This window comes from Falco peregrinus, chromosome 3 (genome assembly GCF_023634155.1).
Source record: "Falco peregrinus isolate bFalPer1 chromosome 3, bFalPer1.pri, whole genome shotgun sequence".
Taxonomy (NCBI): domain Eukaryota; kingdom Metazoa; phylum Chordata; class Aves; order Falconiformes; family Falconidae; genus Falco; species Falco peregrinus.
Window position 1 is genome coordinate 93,375,167 of NC_073723.1, and position 17,493 is coordinate 93,392,659.

The window sequence follows — 17,493 nt, forward strand, 5'->3', positions numbered from 1 at the left end:
GCTCTCCTCCAAGATACTCAATAAATTGCTGCCTCTTTTAGAGTGTGGCAAAGCCCATCACTTTCTAATCTGCGTGAAAGGGCATGTCATCATGAAGGAGGAGTCAAGCTGGGCTAAATGTGGAACTTGGCTTACTCACCTTCCAGGGCATGTTTATAATAGTCTTCAGAAGCTTTTCCACTTCATTAAGTCTGGCTTCTATATCATGGGCTTCTTTTATTGTGATAAGCCCTAGAAACAAAGTAAACAGATCATGAGCATAGACAAAAGCATACTTTCACATGTAGACACACTTCAGCATTCACTCAAGAAGATGTGGGACAACCTCAAATATCATGCCTCCCAGAAATGTCTTTTAACCCACACAGATGATAAAGCCCAAACCCCAAACTGAGGTGGGTGTAGTTACAAGCAGAGTTGTAAGCCTGACACAAACTCAGCTGTTTATGATCACATTTAGGAGCTGCAAGACGAGCAGAAGTAGAACTACGCCCTCACCCACAGGTCACTACACAGCATTCCCAGCAGTGATAATCAAACAGCCAGTTTTCTGCTGCCAAAAAGTATGATTCATCCTTTTTCCTGTCAATAAAAAGCATAAGAAACCCCAGGAAAACCAAAACCCACAATCCACAGATAAGAGGGAAAAACTAAACATAAGCTAAACAAAACCCTTTGAGGGCTGTCTTGTGTTTCTCTGCGTGTAAGCCCCAGTGAGCGGCCCAAGGAAGATTTCTCAGTATCATGTCCTTCAAGTGCAAAACGACTTCTTGGATTTCTTTTTTTTTTTTTAATAATCACTGAATTATCACAGTGCTGCAGAAGGGATTACAATGCTTCTAATTTTGAGTTGCTCAGTACAGGGATCTTTAACTGTAATACCATATTTTGTATGTGTAACCAGCAGGGCATCTGTAACTTCCCCCTCCTCTAGCAGACCCAGGGAAATACAGTGCAGGTTATATGCTCGTACAGGGAATATGAGGAGAAGTATACCCTACAATCTTGCCTCCCTCTGGCAGCCCTTCTATTTCTGATCTTTGTAACCTATTTTTTCTAACCCAGTCATCGTTTCGCCTCTACATTTGTGCATCTTTTCTGGGTAGCAGGATATGCACATGAGAATGAAATACTGAAGAGATTATTGAATTTCACAAGCTCCACTGGTAAAAAACCACAACCACCAAAACAACAAAAACCTGGAGCAGAAAAAGACTCAATAAATCAAAACCATCAAAACTACAAATCTGCAAAGCAGTGTGAGAAACCAATATACTAAAATTGTGTTAAACTAAGCACGTCTCCATCTCCCTGTTCAAAAGGCAAACATATAGAAAGAAACATGAAACATGCACAGTGTGGAGACAACATCCACAAACAGTTTCAGTCTCCATCAGTCCTTGGTGTTTGTTACCAATGAGATACGATCCCGTACAAACTTTCCAGAGAAAAGTGTGACTTCGAAACGGTCAGCTCTCCTCCAATTACAGCTCTAAATAAAACAGATTGCCTCCAGAGCAACCAGGTTTACTTGACAGTTGTCCCACAAAAGTAGCCTGGTTGCATGAGCCTTTCTATTGCTTGACAGCCCCTCTTTTTACCTGGTTTTGTCCCTCACCCTGCTACAGCTTGCTCCCTCTTCTGACAGCAGAGCAGAGCATACCAGCAGGCGTGTAAGGCAGGCAGCCGTGTAGCCTGCTTTGACCGGTGTACACTAGAGTCGGGTAGCTTTGCATGGAAATTCTCTGAAAGGCCGTAGACACAAATTAACTCATCTGCATGGGTCCACAGACCGTGTATTAGCTGGGTTGTGCTTGACATTACTGACCTGAACTGCAGACCAGCACCCTTCATCTTCCTAACTACTGGGTGTGAGCAAGCCTGGGTGGATCTCCTTCGCCCCTCCACAAATATGTTCTCATCCCACATCTGAAAACAAGTTCAAACCTTTCAAAAAGAAGTGGTTTCATCTGGCCTAAAAAAAAATAATGCTGCCAACAGCCCTACAGCTCAGACACCCACCTATGATGTTAGAAACACTGTCGCCCCGCTGTAGCCCACATCAGAGAAAAGAGAGCCAGCCACCCTGGTGCCAGCTACCGTGGGGTGTCTCCGCTTCTCCGGCTGGTCCGGATCCAGGCTGCATAAATACTGACACAGACAGAGCAGAGACGGCCCGACTGCGGCTCCCACCTTGCAGGCAAACACCTCATCGCTGACCCACCCAGGATTCAGCACCCAACCGCTCTCTCTCAAATCTGCCCTCAACCTCAGACCCTTTCCCAAATAAGCTTTTACTATTGAAACTAGCAGTTTACCAGGAAGAGGGATACTTTCAAACAAATCAAGATATTCAGACCAGGAGAAGAAAAAAAAAAAAAAAAAAAAAAAAAATCCACCTCACCAACAACACTGAGCATTCATCCCGTGAGGAAAACCAGCCAAGCAGTTAGGATTTTCTTTCATTAGTAATCGGGCAAAGCATCTGCAGCTCCAAACAGCCTTTTTATGCTTCAGCAAGAGAAGTTGGACAATGCCATCAGGCTGTTGCACTGTCACAGATCACCCAGTGGGAGGTTTTACAGCTTCTTGCTTTCACCAGGAATTTCCAGCCCTGGTATATTCCTCCTTCCAGCTCTTGGAAAGGCACCAGCCATGCAAACCCACACTCTGACTTGGAAACTGGCACAGACAACTTGTAACATCTGACATGATAAAAAACTATAAAAAAGCTTTTAGTAATACCAAAACTAAAAGGCAGACAGCGTAGGAAGGAGAGTGATACATCTGCTTGGACAGCTTCCTATATATGTGCTTAATGATTACAGATGCACAGCTTTGGGGTGCAAACCTGCTGACCTTACATGAATTCCCCATACAGGGAATTCAGTTTGGCGGGGCTAAAGCCTTCCTTTTTCATAGATCTGCAGTCCAAACACACAGAGAGCACTTGACTGATTATATACATACTGAACCCTGTCATTTCTTCTGCACTAGCCACAAAGTGTGTGAGGCTCTCATTTATCTGAACTCTACAAGTCTCTCTAAGAGTTAACAGATGCCCTTGTGGTTTGCAGTTAGTCATACACTATGGTCCCACAACCTGAGGGATTGCTCACAACCCCACAGCCACACTAACCGGAGCAAGGCACTGCCTGCCCAGTCGGCTGGGAGCAGAAGGCCTTCGTCCCTGCTTTGGCTCCCCTGCAGCTCACCCTCACTGGTTGTTGCCATCACCACCAGCACATACGTGCATGAGGAACGCTGTGGTTTCACGATGTGAAGCCTCCTGTAGCAAGACTGCTTTAAGGTGCTCTCACCCTCCCCTGCAACTCATTTCCTCTCCCACACCACAACACAGTGCTGCCTCCGCTTTGCCAGCACCATTAGGTGAGCAGCGGGGAATACCTCGAGCTGCTCCTGTCAAAGGCTTCACCTCAGGAAACCCCAGCCTTTGCAGAAGCTGCAGCTTCTTTGCTTTGCAGCAAGAGACTGCAACTAGGACGCCCCACTGTGCTGGTCCTGGCTGAGCCCCACAGCAGCCTTCCCAGTGCTGTGCTCTCTTTTGGTAGCCAGAGAGGCGGTGATAACACAGCAGTGCTCCGGCTGGTGCTGAGCAGCGCTCCCACAGCATCAAGGCTGCCCCTCCAGCCTTCCCACCCCTCACCGCCAGGCTGGGGTGGGGGGCAAGATCTCGGGAGGGGACATAGTCGGGACAGCTGACCCAAACTGACCAACGGGTTATTCCGTAACGTATGACATCTGCTCAGATATAAAAGCTAAGAGAGAGGAGGAGGAACAGGGGCATTTTTTATTTATGATGTTCCTCTTCCGGAGCAATTGCTACACATCCTGAAGCCCTGCTTCCTGGAGGTGGCTGAACATCGCCTGCTGATGGGAAGTAGAGGGTAACATCTTGTTTTCCTTCACTTCTGGATGCGCAACTTTTGGTACTGCTTCATTAAGCTGCCTTTATCTTGACACACAAGTTCTTTTTCACCCTATTTTTTCTCCCCTACCCCCCATCCCTCGCCACCCCTGTTCTGCTGAGCAGGGAAGTGATAGAGCAGCTTGGTGGGCATCTGACACCCAGCCAAGTCAACCCACCACACTCATTCAAGCTCCTTTCTCACCCAGGCACTGTACTGAGTTTGAGCAGGCATCAGGACTTGTATAAAGAAGGGTCACAGAACCGCACCCAAGCTTTTCAGCTTTATTTTTCACTTTGGGGGGGGTTCTCTCCTGCCCATCTTCTTTTTCCTATTTGGAAGCTTTGATGAGGCTGAGAGAAAGGGAAAAAAAACCAAACCCAGAGGCTGGTGTAGAATCTCCAGATGCTAGAAACGCCTGAACAAACAGGCACATGCACATGCCAGTTGAGTCTGCAGACAGAGTCCAGCACCTCCATTACTCATTAACCCCGACACAAACACACCACAAGGTGGATGCATCTGAAGTGTACAGGACTCACTGGCCACGTATGCAGCATCTGTATGGCAGCTACAACATGTCCTGAGGCTGTTGCTTCTGCCCACAGACCATAAATACACGCCATTCTTTCCATCCAGGGCTTTTAGACCCTGAGAACCCTTATTGAGACAGTTTGCTATAAAATAAAAATAAGATATAAAAGTAATACACCAGTAAAGGAACCAGTAGCCTGGATCCAGTTGCGCTTTCTTCCACTTGTTCAGTCATGAAACAGAGCTGAGCTCAGAGCTGGGAAAACTTTTAGTGAGGTCATGGTGAAAGGCTGTTCTCATGCTTTTTCCTCTGCCCCGGCCCCTGTCTGACTGCTAATGGAAAACATGTGCATACTCCTCCCAGGAAAACTTTGCTCTCCATCTTGTTACCAGTGCTGTGCTTGGACAATTAACTATCATTTCAAGTGATTTAAATGCTATAAACACCTATGTTTATAGGGCTTGAGGTAAACTGGAGCCCCACCAGCTCCTTTTTTACCACAAACTCTGTTGCCAAATACCACAAACCTCTAAGATTTCTTCACCCTGCACACAAGGAAGCACACACGCTGGTGACGGGAGGGACAATACAGGCACACCGCCTGACCCAGAGTGGCACTCACCTGCACCTGGGATATTTGTGTTACGTTCTGCTGTGTGCACAACCCCCATAGTCAGCAACCTCATTCAATCCCTTTGACATCTCCTCTGCCCCCTTCCAGACCAAGAGCCCCAGGCAGAGTCTTTAAGACTGGGTGAAAAGGATTTGCCCACAGTTTGAGACCAAGAATACATAGCAACTTTACGCATAGCAACATGTCTCTGGAAAAACACTGCACAAACAGCACCAGAGACCTGCAGCATCCTTCCCACTCCGGGACCCTGTGCCAGAGCAGCTGCAGGAGGCTGAGCGAGCAGGCCAGCAGCTGCGTACCTGGCATGCTGGTTCATGGCGTGGGAGAGGGGCCCAGAGCTGCAAATGAGCAGGAAACGAGCTCAGCAGAGGAGGAGAACGAACTGGGAGCCAATTCCTGATGTCGACACACAAGCCTCGGTAGGCCTGTCCTATTACTGCCACATGAGCCACCAAATCTGCAACTAATGACGTTTTGACAACCACAGATAATGCACTGCACGCTTCTATCCAACGAGGCGGGACAGGAATCACAGCATGTGCTCCGTGGCTCGTAATAAAATCACAATGCAGTCCCGACGGTCAGCGTCCATGAGGAGCACACTGTCTTAATCCTCTAGTGCCTTCCAAGGAAGAGTAAGTTCATACCTGAGTCAAGTATGTCTCATATGCCATCTCTGATACACAGAGGCCTGCTTTTCTGGAGATGTGTTGCTATGTACATGTCACTATGTATACATGATCTCAAACTGTGGGCAAACTCTGTTTCTCCAGTCTGAAAGACTCCAGGCCTGTGGCCAGGGGAGGAACAAAGAATGCCCAAGAGATCTCCTACTTTCTCAAAAGCAGTTCAATATGTATAGAAAGTTGAGCAAGAGCAGAAGCCAAGGTGTACTTTCTGAAGATGTGTGTGCAAGATGGAATGGCGATACTCCTAAATGCTATGTATTTTAGTATGTACATGAAGATTAAAATATTGCATTGAGCCATCCTCACCTAATCCTCTCTTCACCTGCTATGGGAAAACTGCAGAGTAGATATCAAAGTGAAAAAAGGAGTAGCAAATAAATCCAGGGAGAAATCCTACTGTATTCTGCTAACCTGTACTGCAAGAAAGATTTAAGGCCTATCGATTCAGATCTATAGCCCATTCTTCTCTCTTTGTGCAAGCCCACGATTAGGGATTTCAGATCTTTAGGGAAGACAGATTATCCGTCTTGCACAGGAGACTGCTACTCTGCTCTCTCTCCTGGCCAGACTGTGTGGCTTCAACAGGACATAGGCCCCTTTCCCCCAGCTACAGTATTCATTAACACTGCAGTGTCAATCTTTTTTGTCCCATACCCTCATTCCTTCTTTCCATCAGATATGTTCTAACCCATGTGTGTGCACACACAGAATTCAGGATGCAGATGGAGCGACAGCAGTAAGGTCCCAGCCGTGAGAGGAGGTATACAGAATCATCACAGAATAATGTCCAATGAGACAGTCCAGTCTGGTTCATCCAAAGAAGAGCCAAGTCCAAAGTCAGATAAGGCTGCCGGGGACCATGTCCAGTTGACTTCTGATTATCCCCATGGACAGATATTCCACAGAATCATGCAGGAACTGAAGCTACCTAGCTGGGACATGGATCAGGGCTCAAAGGCAACTCAGCCCAATGCTTTCTGATATTTTGCTCCTTTGCACCGCTTCCCATTTCTTTCCTCTGCTGAAATGGGCTCTTCTCAGTATCACTTCATCTGGCATCTTTCCCTCCTTCATGGCCACGATGCCTCTCTCCTCCCAGTGGCTGCCCTGGTAGCATCCCTCCTCCCCACAGACACATGTTCCTTCAACCACGCTGCCTGGGAACTATGGCATTAGCCACCTCAGACTGGACTCTGAAGAGGCCAGAACAGCTCCCACTTACAGCTGCCTCCTCTCTGACAAAGGGGAATAGGATAAAAGGTTTTTAGAAGGACAAAGGAATACTCAGTGGTATGTAAAGGCAGGAAATTAAAAAAACCCAGCAGATGGGAAAGCTTGTTTCACACTTTTCTTCACTAACTCTGTAGAAATGACACTACAGGAATCCCTTAAGTCCAAAGACTTGATAAGATCCATAGAAGGGCAAATAATTACAGGCAATCAGGGATATCAGATCTCCAATTACTAGAGACCAGGGTCGTCACTTTGCTGTTTCTGCCAGTTATTTAGGCTGTCCTCTGTAGCATCTGGTTCTCATCACTAGGGACAGGAGCCCAGAGCTAGCTATGGCACTGGTCTGACTTAGTCTGGCAGCTCTGGCAACATTTCTTCGATGCCTCTTGCCTAATTCTACAACACCCCTCTCTTGGGGCAGACACACTTGCCCCTTGCCCTCGTGGGGAAATTCATCTGTCTCATATGACAAGAGTCACTACAGTCTCTAAAGCCTTTACAGAGGGTTTTCTATTTATACAGTATCACTGACAAGATCCACCTCGGTGGCATTACTTGGGGAGCAGTGAAAAGGATATGATGGAGTTGAAAAGAGTGGTGCAGGGAGGTGGATTTTCAAAATTTCTTACATGTTGTGCTGCCCTTCTTAAACAATGTTGGAAGAACAAAATAGGGACAAGTTTTTTCAAGAGGTACGAGTATGCAAAGTTCATGTAAGTCACTCCACACTTTTAGAAGTCTCACTAGGTAGCAACGAGCGTATTGAAGAAGATACTGAGAGAAATGTGTTAGATGGAGAAAGATAAGGAGTTCTCAAAACCCTGCCTGCACTGCACACACCCAATTCTAACACAGGCCATTTCTTCTTTTGCAGTTCATATGCAGGAGATGTAAAAATATAGATGGAGCAAAGTCCTGTGCAAACAATCGTCAGACTGAAATCCCCCAGAGCAGAGGCTGTGACCATGGCCACCTGAGGACCCTGGAACACTCAAATACCTATGCAAAGCAAGGAGGAAAGTTAAAAGCTGAGAAGTCCAGGCCCTCCAGCTGATGGGCTTTCCACACATGCATCATTATTATTATTATTATTATTGTTGTTGTTATTGTTATTATTATTATTATTATTATTATTATTATTATTATTATTATTATTGGATCTCCCAGGATCTCTGGAGGGGACGCAGCACCTTCTGGTGACAAAACTCAGCAGACAGGCTTTCCCCACAAGGCTCCCGGTCCTGATCCCTGGTGAGCCACAAGAAACAAAAAGGTGTCAAAGAAGCATGAGATAAAAGCAAACAAAGCAGCAAAAACCTGACTAAAAATGCAAGCTCCCACAACCATTTTTAGTGCTGATTTCTTATCAGGTGAGAACTGTCATGAAAAAAACAACCTCATTTCCATCCTTTCCACCAAAATCCTCCCAGACATGTTGCCTCAGTCCACCACAAAAAGGTAACTTGTGCCTAGCGTTGTAACAACACAGCCAGCTTCCATTCATCTCCATCATTACTGATGAACCATGAAATTCAGCTAATAAAAACCAAACCCAGAAGCCCCAAACTTAATTTTGGTTATACAGCCCTGCTAGAGCCTGATAACCAGAAGCTGCATCCTTTGTCTGCCAGACAGAAGCTCTGAGCAAACTCTGCTAATGAACTGTTGACAATGTCAACAATGAAAGGAGCACAATAGATGCAGTGTATTTATCTTTATTGTCACAGCACCGAAACAGCTGCTGTCTGTGGAAACCACTATGCTGCTTCTGTAGAGCTCCCTCTTCTCATAAATCACACTCCCAGATGGTCTTGTAAACAACAACAACACTATAATGCAGCATATAGAAAACCGTAAGTTATGAATGCGACATTTGCAGGCAAACATAACATTCTTGGGCCAGCTCTTCAGGAACTGCCTTCTGCTTTGTGCAAGTCCGTCCGACAGCAACCCTGGAGGAGCTTCCCATTGTGCTTCCAGGTGCACAGCCACTGGGACAGAGAAAACAGCCGATCAGCTGCTTCCCGCATGAGGCAACCAGGCTGGAGGGCAGGCACAAGCCTTAGAGCCGGAGCTCAGCACTAGTCACCTGGGAGGGATGGCTCAGGGTCTGCTGCAGGTGAAGCGACTACCTGTACGCTACAAGGCAGGCTGCAGACACAAAGTTTCTATGGGAAATCTCCACCACTACTGGAGAACTTCTACGGACAGACAGCGGTTGCGTGCCAGCAAGGCAGAAGGGAACCGAGAAGTTCCAGAGAACCACAGATAACCACGGATGGCAGCAAGCTGGTGAGGGAAGCAAACCTGGAGGCAAAGAAAGGGAACAGAAAGCGGCTCAGGGAAAGCAACTTGGAGAAACAGAGAGAATAACAGAAAGGAGACCAATGATGGAAAAAGGCCAGGGCAGCGCAGAATGAGTCAGAGGAGACATGAAAAGAAGGAAAAGGGAGGAAAATGAGCACTTTGGGAAGAGAGGTTCCATCTGAAAAAAAAAACCAGTCTGTAAGACTGGAGAGAGTTTCTGACTTGATGGCTCAGATTATCAGAGCAGGACCAGGCATTACACAAAGGCACAATATGAACAGTGACACTGGAAGAGCATCTGAGCCTCTGTTCTGATGACAAAGGCAACAAAACAGTGGCAGAGGAGGATTGCCAGAAACTGCCCTGCCACTTCAGGGCAAAACAAATCCCAACTATGAAAGGTTACTAATGTGCTCTTCTGGCTTCCTGGTCCAGCACTTCAGGGGCTGATCCTGCCCACCCTGAAGTCAAGAGGCAGGTGTCTGACTGCTGACCGCACTGAAGTTGGATCAGGTTCTAGGATAAATCTTAGATAAAACACCCTCAGGAGTAATATTTAGAGAAAACAGGAGGGAGAATACTTTTCCAGGTTTATACTTCACTTCCAGTGCTACTGGGGCTGTTGCAACTATCTCTAAATCATCAGTTTTAAGTCAGCTTCCAAGTCCATAGTGCTGCCTTTCTCATGAAGACTGATTTAAATACAAAAGTTGTTTATTTTGCATATAGAAACAGACCATTTAGTAACATTAGGCTGTGTTCTAGCTCTGCTAAGAGTGAATTATCCTGCGTTTTTCTGTGATCCTCTTTTGTGCAGTTGCCTAGAGCAAGGGATGAGCACATTTCAGACACAAATAAAATACTAGCGACTTACTGGTAACATCACAGTGAATCATATTTAGTCACCCTGCAGGTATGCACATACCTAACCTTGTTTACCAGCTTACTAGGAAGATGCCTTGTGTTGTTCAACGTCCTTGGCCCTTAGCATCATAGTACACTCCAGATACAGAAAGCGCAATTTGCCACGTGTTCTTATTAATTATCAAAGACAAGACCAGACTGTGTGAATGCCACACTCCCCCGCAGGACCTCTCCTCTTCTCATATCAAAGAAAGGGTAAAAGGAACAGCCACTGCAGAAAACTATACCTCCCATCCCCTCCTCTGTAATCTCAAAGCACTCAGCAGCTTTGAGAAATACAGAGCATTGTGGAAGCCAGTCCAAGGGGACGAGGGGTGGAGAAAGGAAAGGAGAGGATGGTTTGCTGTTGCTGAGCAAGAAAAGGAGCACACTCCTGCTCAGTATGAGCTGTTTGCTGAAACCAGCAATAATGGCAACAACCAACTTTTTCTAATATTGCTGACGTTTTAACAACAAAAAAAATCTTCTTTTAAAAAGTTAATAACATGAAATAGCTCAAGCTTCCACTCCTCAACCATATCCCTTTGTAATGTACTGCAGCATGACTGAGCTGTAGGATAATGCCAGCCCTTTTAAGGCTCCTTAGGCAAATCTGTAGGGACTTTGGAGTCCTTCAATGCAATGCAAATTTGGTTTGCAACACTTTACCACTTCCTCCAGATAAAAGGCACAGCTAATATTCACCTCCTTTCAGAAAGCCTAAAACACACACACACACATATACAAACTCACATACATATGCATATACATTTATACATATATAAAAATACACACAAATGTATATGACTGAACACTAACACACACAAGAGTGTGCTTTTGTCAGGTTTTTTTTTGGATGAAGTATATTGAGCTTCACTGTAGGCAGCAGGATGTCTGCTTTTAAACAGGACATTAAGAAACCATGCTTATTGTAAGGACCAGACATGCCCCATGCCATCTCTTGTTACACCTAAAGCTTTGCATCAGTGTCACTTATTTAAATGAGATTTTTATGTTTCAGCTTTGTGCAGTTACACAAGGCTGTGGCCAGTCACTTTAACATGCTGGTATGATGAAGCGTTCTCTATACAGAGAAGCACAGTCTATAAAGTAATTTTCTTTAGAGCAGGAGCAGCATAATTCTAAACAGCGTATTACTGAAACTGTGAAGTGCACTGTGATTGCTTAGAAACTGCTCCTGATTTTCCTTTTATCTCTGTTGCAAAGGTAACCCCCACCCTCTCACCGAGCTGAACAGATCATAATCTGCTTATATTGGGTTTCGATTTTTCAAACCCTGGACTGATTATGCCTTGCTCATTCCTGATTCTACTGAAGTCAGTATGCCTGTTCCCGAGATAAGGGTAAGTGAAGGTTGCTGGCTCCAGGTCTCGGGCAGGAATCGAGCATCACAGGCTGAGGACGCTTACTCTTTCCCAGCTGCTGATGCACTAGTGGTGTGTGTTACCTGGGACTGTCAAGTAAAACCAGTGCACGGGACTATAATCCCGTCTGGCCCCAACAAAACAAGCGATGCTTCAGAGAGATGCTGTGAAAACAGTTCAATACTTTGCAAAAGCTGTGGTGGGTCTTGAGGCAGAAGAGGAATCATGCTCCCTTCAGAGAGGTGCTGAGGAATGAGCACAGCTTAAGGATGCGCAGCGGGTCCTGTGCCTCAGCGGTGGGCAGCGAGCACACGGGGAAGGGGGGCAGGGGGCCAGGGCCAGCAAGGACCAAGTCCATCTGGCCACAGACCCCGCACATGCCCCAGCGCAGCTGCCAAGCTACTCTTCAGAGCCCCATAAAGCCAACAAGTACAAAGGCCACCGCCACCCTGGGACGTCAGATTTTCATCACAGTGACCCTGGCAGGTGCTGTGCCCTGCTGCCTCGCTCCACACCCACCCAGCATCCTCAAAAGCCGGAGGACCACGTACACTTAAAGGCCACGTTATTTAGAATTTACTGCCGCTCAGCACTACTAAAAGTCACGCTCGCAGTACCTTAGGTAGGGCACCCGCAGTGGATAATGAATTTTCGCAATACTTTAGACCCCTGACCAGCAGCCTCACCGCGCCCGGCGCTGGAGCACGCTGCGCCGCGCACACGGCCGGGCTGGGGGGGCGGGCAGGGAGCCCCAGCGCCGGCCAGGCCCATGCCCCCTGCCTGCACCCACGGGGGGACGCACACAGCCCCCCTGCGGCACCCAGCCCCGCCAGCACCTCCCACCCCGCAGCCCTGCGCCCACCGCCCGCAGCCCCGCTCCCCCCCCAGCCCCGCGCCGCCCGCAGCCCTGCGCCCACCCCACGCAGCCCCGCGCCCCCCCAGCCCCGCGGCCAAGCCCCGCAGCCCCGCAGCCCCCCCCAGCCCCGCAGCCCCCCAGCCCCGCGGCCAAGCCCCGCAGCCCCGCGCCCCCCCCAGCCCCGCAGCCCCCCCCAGCCCCGCGGCCAAGCCCCGCAGCCCCGCGCCCCCCCAGCCCCGCAGCCCCCCCCAGCCCCGCGGCCAAGCCCCGCAGCCCCGCAGCCCCCCCAGCCCCGCGGCCAAGCCCCGCAGCCCCGCGCCCCCCCCAGCCCCGCAGCCCCCCCAGCCCCGCGGCCAAGCCCCGCAGCCCCCCCGCCTGCAGAGGGCACTCGGGGCCTGCGAGTGGCGGCGCATCCCCGGCGCCCGCCCAGCCGGGCCGCCCCTCCCGGCAGCGGCGAGGGGACAGCCCAGCGCCGGGGGACACCCGCCGGGGAGCGGGCTGCGCCTCCCGTCACCGGGAAAGGTTTACGCCTTTTAAAATAAGGCTCCCCCCCGCCCCCCCCAAGCCCACCAGCTGGGGTCAGGGGTCTGGCAGGGCAGCGCAAAAAGACCTGTCTCGCCTTCAGCCCCCATCAACACACGGGCGAGGCCGCCCGGGGGAGGCCGGCTGGCGCTGCGCCCCCCGGCAGCCAACACAGCCCGATGGCACACGGGCAGGGTCCAGAAATAGATCCAGTGGATCTACACCGGTATGCAGGGTGGAGACCCAGCCCTCAGAATGTCAAAACGCAGACCCTCTGCAAGGGGTGTGTGGGTGTGTGTGTGTGTCACATTAGCATGGTGAGAGGCGAAGTGACAGCCCGGGAGGGCTGGGAAGTCCTCCCACAGAGGAAAACATACACAATATATAGGCTTCGCCCCAGTCCTGTTCAACCTAATCGTTTATGTGGTCACTCAAACAACTGGAGAGACTGGGAGAGCTACATCCATCGTCAGATGAGCGGGCGCTCTGCACCGCTCTACACACTTGATTGGAGCAAAACGCATCGTTGCATCTAAAAAACCACCCCAAACGTTGAACAAATTAAAACCACCCTCAAGGCAACTGAACAGGTACATTCTGCTCCTGCACAGGGGGGGGCGAGGATGGGCAGCATCCCCCGAGCTGGGTTAATCCACTTCAGGCACGAAAAGAGCAAACGCGGCTCCAACCGCTGGTGCAATTCCCCTGTTTTGCAGAAGTTATGCGAGGAATGATGCCAGCTCCCAGAGTCGCTCTGTCCACTGGCAAGCGCCGCAGCCTCTTTTTTTTTTTTCTTATTTTTTTCTTCCCTCTCCTTGTGGCAAACAACATACCAACATGCGGAGATTTTTCAGTTACAGCCCTTCTCCTGCCAACAACTCCCCCTGCCCTTCCCCGGGAAGCCTCGGGGAGGCCGGCGGCAGCGGGGAGGGGCTGCGCGAACGGGGACCCCGCTGCTGCCCCGGCCCGCAGCCCCCGTCGCCGCACAGCTGGGGACAGCAGCGGGGCTGGGGTCTCCCTCCCGTGGGAGCCCGGGGCCCGCGGGGCATGCCCCCCTGGACTGCGGGACAGCTCTTCACCCCCGACGTGTATTTACAAAAAACCCCAAAATAACAAAAAAAACCCAACCGCAAACCAAAAACCCAAACAACAGAAATCAACAGCCCGGGAGGAGTTTCCAACAGCAAAACGCCTCCGCAGCTTTCCAGCTCCCCCCACCCCGTCCGGCCCCGCAGCGGCTCCGGCTCCATCACCCCCTTCCCTCCGCCGGGGGACCCGCCCGCCCCGCCGCCGCCGCCGCCACCGCCACCGCCCCGCCACCGCCGGGCAAGCGGCAGCGGCTGAACGCTCGCCCGCCCGCCCGCCCCGCAGCGAGGGCCGGGGGCTGCCCAAACCTTGGAGCAAGGGGGAGCGGGACAGCTCGGGCCGGTCCTCGGGGAAGGAGTCGAGGAGCCGCTTGAAGAGGCGGCCGAGGTCGGAGTAGCTGCGGTGCAGGTAGAGGATGTTGCGGTCCGACCACTCGGTGCGGATCTCGTAAAACTCCTCCTCGTCGCCCCGCCGGCTGATGATGAGCCGCCGGATCCCGTTCACCCAGCAGCCCCGCACGTACATGTTCACCAGCGAGGTGCCCTCAAACACGGCCGAGGCCATCCCGCCGCCGCCCGCGCATCCCCCGCCGCCGGCGGAGGGCGAAGCGCACCGCCCCGCGCCGCCGCGGCCAAGTTAAGAGGAGGAGGAGGAAGAGGAGGAGGAAGCGGGAAGGGGGGGTGCCACCCGCCGCACGGCCCCCCCGGCCCGGCCCGGCCCGGCCCTGCCCTGCCCGCCGGGGCTGTGCCGCCTCCCGGCGCCGGAGGGAGGGGGCGGGCCCGCAGCGAGGGGCCGGCCCGGTCCCCCCCGCCCCGGCTCCGCCGCGCCCCCGGCACCGACCACGGCGGCCCTCACCCCCCGGGGCGGGCGGCGGTGCGGTGCGGTGCGGTGCGGTGCGGTGCGGCCCGGCTCCCCCGGCGCCGCAGGAGGGCACCGCCCCCCCCGCCCGCGGCCGCTCTGACCCCCCGGCCCGGCCCGGCCCCGCGGCCGGCGCCCACCCCTCCGCCAACAGCCGCCGGCCCCGCGCCGGGATCCTCCTCTTCCTTCTCGGGACAGTTCCGCAGGCGCCACGGGCAGGATGAGGACATTTTTTCCCCTCCCAATGACCCCAAAAGTTTGGTTTTGGTTTTTTTTTTTTCCTTTTCTTTTTTTAAAACTTCCAGGCCCGCCAGCTGGGGCAGGCAAAGGGGGAAGAGCTTGTGCCGCCTCCAGATGCAGCGTGCGGGGCTGCCATCCCCCCCCCCCCCCGCATCCCGCAGCACACAGGGTTGGGGAGCATCCCTCTGTGTCCCGGGGAGCATCCCTCTGTGTCCCAGGGAGCCCTCCCGGAGACCCCGGCAGCCGTGCAGGCATCACCGGGGAGAGGTAGGTCCATTAACAAGGAAAATGGAGGAAAAGCGGGAGAAAGGGGTGCACGGCTGGTGCCTGGGACTCCTTCAGCCTTGGGACACCATTCCTGAGGGAGCCTCCAGCAGCATCACATACGGGAGGGAGATGGGGGGCTTGCAAATACTTGCAAATCCTCCTTCCTACGAGGACCCGAAGCTCTGTCTTAACACCCCAAGAACGGGCTACGGGGAGAGCTGGCGGGGCCTTCAGTAGCCAGCTGCAGGCATCTGGCAAAACTGGAGACACAATGTAAAGCAAGGAAGTGTGTGGAAAATACCTGGATGCCTGAAAATGCCTAGAAGCTGCAGGGTTAAGATATACATACTGAAGGTGAAGTGAATGACAGCGCTGTGAGGTGGGATGCATCACCTGGGACTGGCTCTGCCTGAAGGCAGCAGCCTCCGGTGCCTCTGGCACCTTTGGCTTTCTGCTGCTGGGGGGCTTGGAGGGGCCGGGGGAGGCAGTTGGGGTCATGCTGTGGCCTGGGGCTGAAGAGACCCTTCCTGTTCGTATAATCTGGGGAGGTCAGAAGGTTGTTGCACTCACACTACGTATCACCAAATTTAAGCCAGTTTTTGCCAGTGTGACATCTGTGGCTCGGGAGGCCAGGAGTTCACACGGGAACAGTTCGGGTGCCGTTTAACTGCTCAGAAAAATCAGCAGAACCCAGAGACATGACCGCTGTTAGGGGTATCAGCCAAAAAGCGGTGGTTGGAGAACATCACAGCCGGATCACCGTGGGACTGTACAAGTAAGCATGGCAGGGGGGGGCACAGAGGTGAAAGATACTTAATAGTTTTCTGTAAAGTGCATAATTAAATAACTAAATCACACTCTTTTCAATAGATAACATGTTGCTCGTAACTGCCTGCATCATTTAGGTGCCACATGCCTCTATGGTAAACCAACCCCAAACTAATAAATGCAATGATGTCCCAATCTCTCTATTCAAATACATAATTGTACCTTTTCTTGAATTAACTTCTACATAACAAAACTGGTTTTAATTCACTCTGAAGCACGGTCATATGTAAAGAATGCAAACAACAGCTCCATCTCTCCCAACAGAAAGGCAAGTGCCTGTTTACTGCAGCCTCACTCTACAGCACCTGCAGACATTTCTTTAGAGAAATCTGGATTTTTCACAGCAGGATAGGCAATACTTCAGATGTTGGAGTGGATCCTGAGGCGCTCAGCACCAATTCTTACCAAACTGACTTCATTCAGAACAGCCCTGGGCTCATAGCTGCCATACAAACCCAAAGCAAACCCGAAGGCACATGCTTTCCAAGAAGAGCTGTCTACCCCTGTCTGGAGCAAAGCTGTGGCAGAGGCCCACCAATTTCACCTTGGATCACCACAAAAAGGGTTTTCACATCACTATTGGGCTAGGCATCTCCCAAGTACCCCGTATTAGCTGTTCAGAGTATTCAGCACAGGAAATTCAACACAGGAAAGGGAACTGTTGTGAACCTTTGTACTGTAGGAAGATCTTCACACAGCTCCTTTTGTTCAGGGCAGGCTTTTGTAATCCCTCCTCTTGTTCCAGTACATGGTGGTCTTCCCAGTTCTTCCATGTAAAAACAAAACATGAAAATAAAATGACTTCTCTTCTGAAAGTTGCTGTGGTAACCTGAAATAGCCACATGTCCTAAGGAAGCAAAACTTCTAGGAAGAGAACTGTGAGAGTAACCCCCTTTTTTTAAAGATGTCAGCCTTGTGTTGCTTCTATTTCAGCAGGGAAAGCACTTGACTTCTGCTCATTCTGACTGGTATTTTCTGCCTTTGCAATAAAGTGATTTTTGCTGTTGTCAGCCTGCCCACAAACTGCATGTCAATCAGCACCCCTCCGAGGCTCTCAGCACCTTGTCAAAGCTCCGGCTTCAGCTGGACTCTGCAAGGTCTTGGTTGGGGGTCCCCAGATTCTGCTGGGCTAAGGGTGGCAGGCACTGTCCTGTAGGCTCAAGCATTAAGTGTTGAGTTCTATTTTTCTCTCTCAATCTGACTGGTGCCAAACTTCCAACT

At 51.0% G+C, this 17,493-nt stretch overlaps 1 protein-coding gene across 2 annotated transcripts in view; it reads right to left on the bottom strand.

The window, feature by feature from the left end:
* Positions 1–17,131, bottom strand: part of PXDC1 (PX domain containing 1) — a 32,528-nt gene extending 15,397 nt beyond the window's left edge. Inside the window, exons 1-2 of one of the 2 annotated variants that reach the window (XM_027789031.2) lie at positions 16,942–17,131; positions 140–231 (exon numbers count right to left, since the gene is read on the bottom strand). In XM_027789031.2, coding sequence (XP_027644832.1) covers positions 140–231; positions 16,942–17,116 — 267 coding nt within the window. In that variant the 5' untranslated portion in view covers positions 17,117–17,131. Of the gene's footprint in view, positions 1–139; positions 232–14,387; positions 14,779–16,941 lie in introns of those variants that run through there. The other variant, XM_055800381.1, reaches the window with a different exon arrangement.
* Between the last annotated feature and the right edge of the window lie 362 nt (positions 17,132–17,493).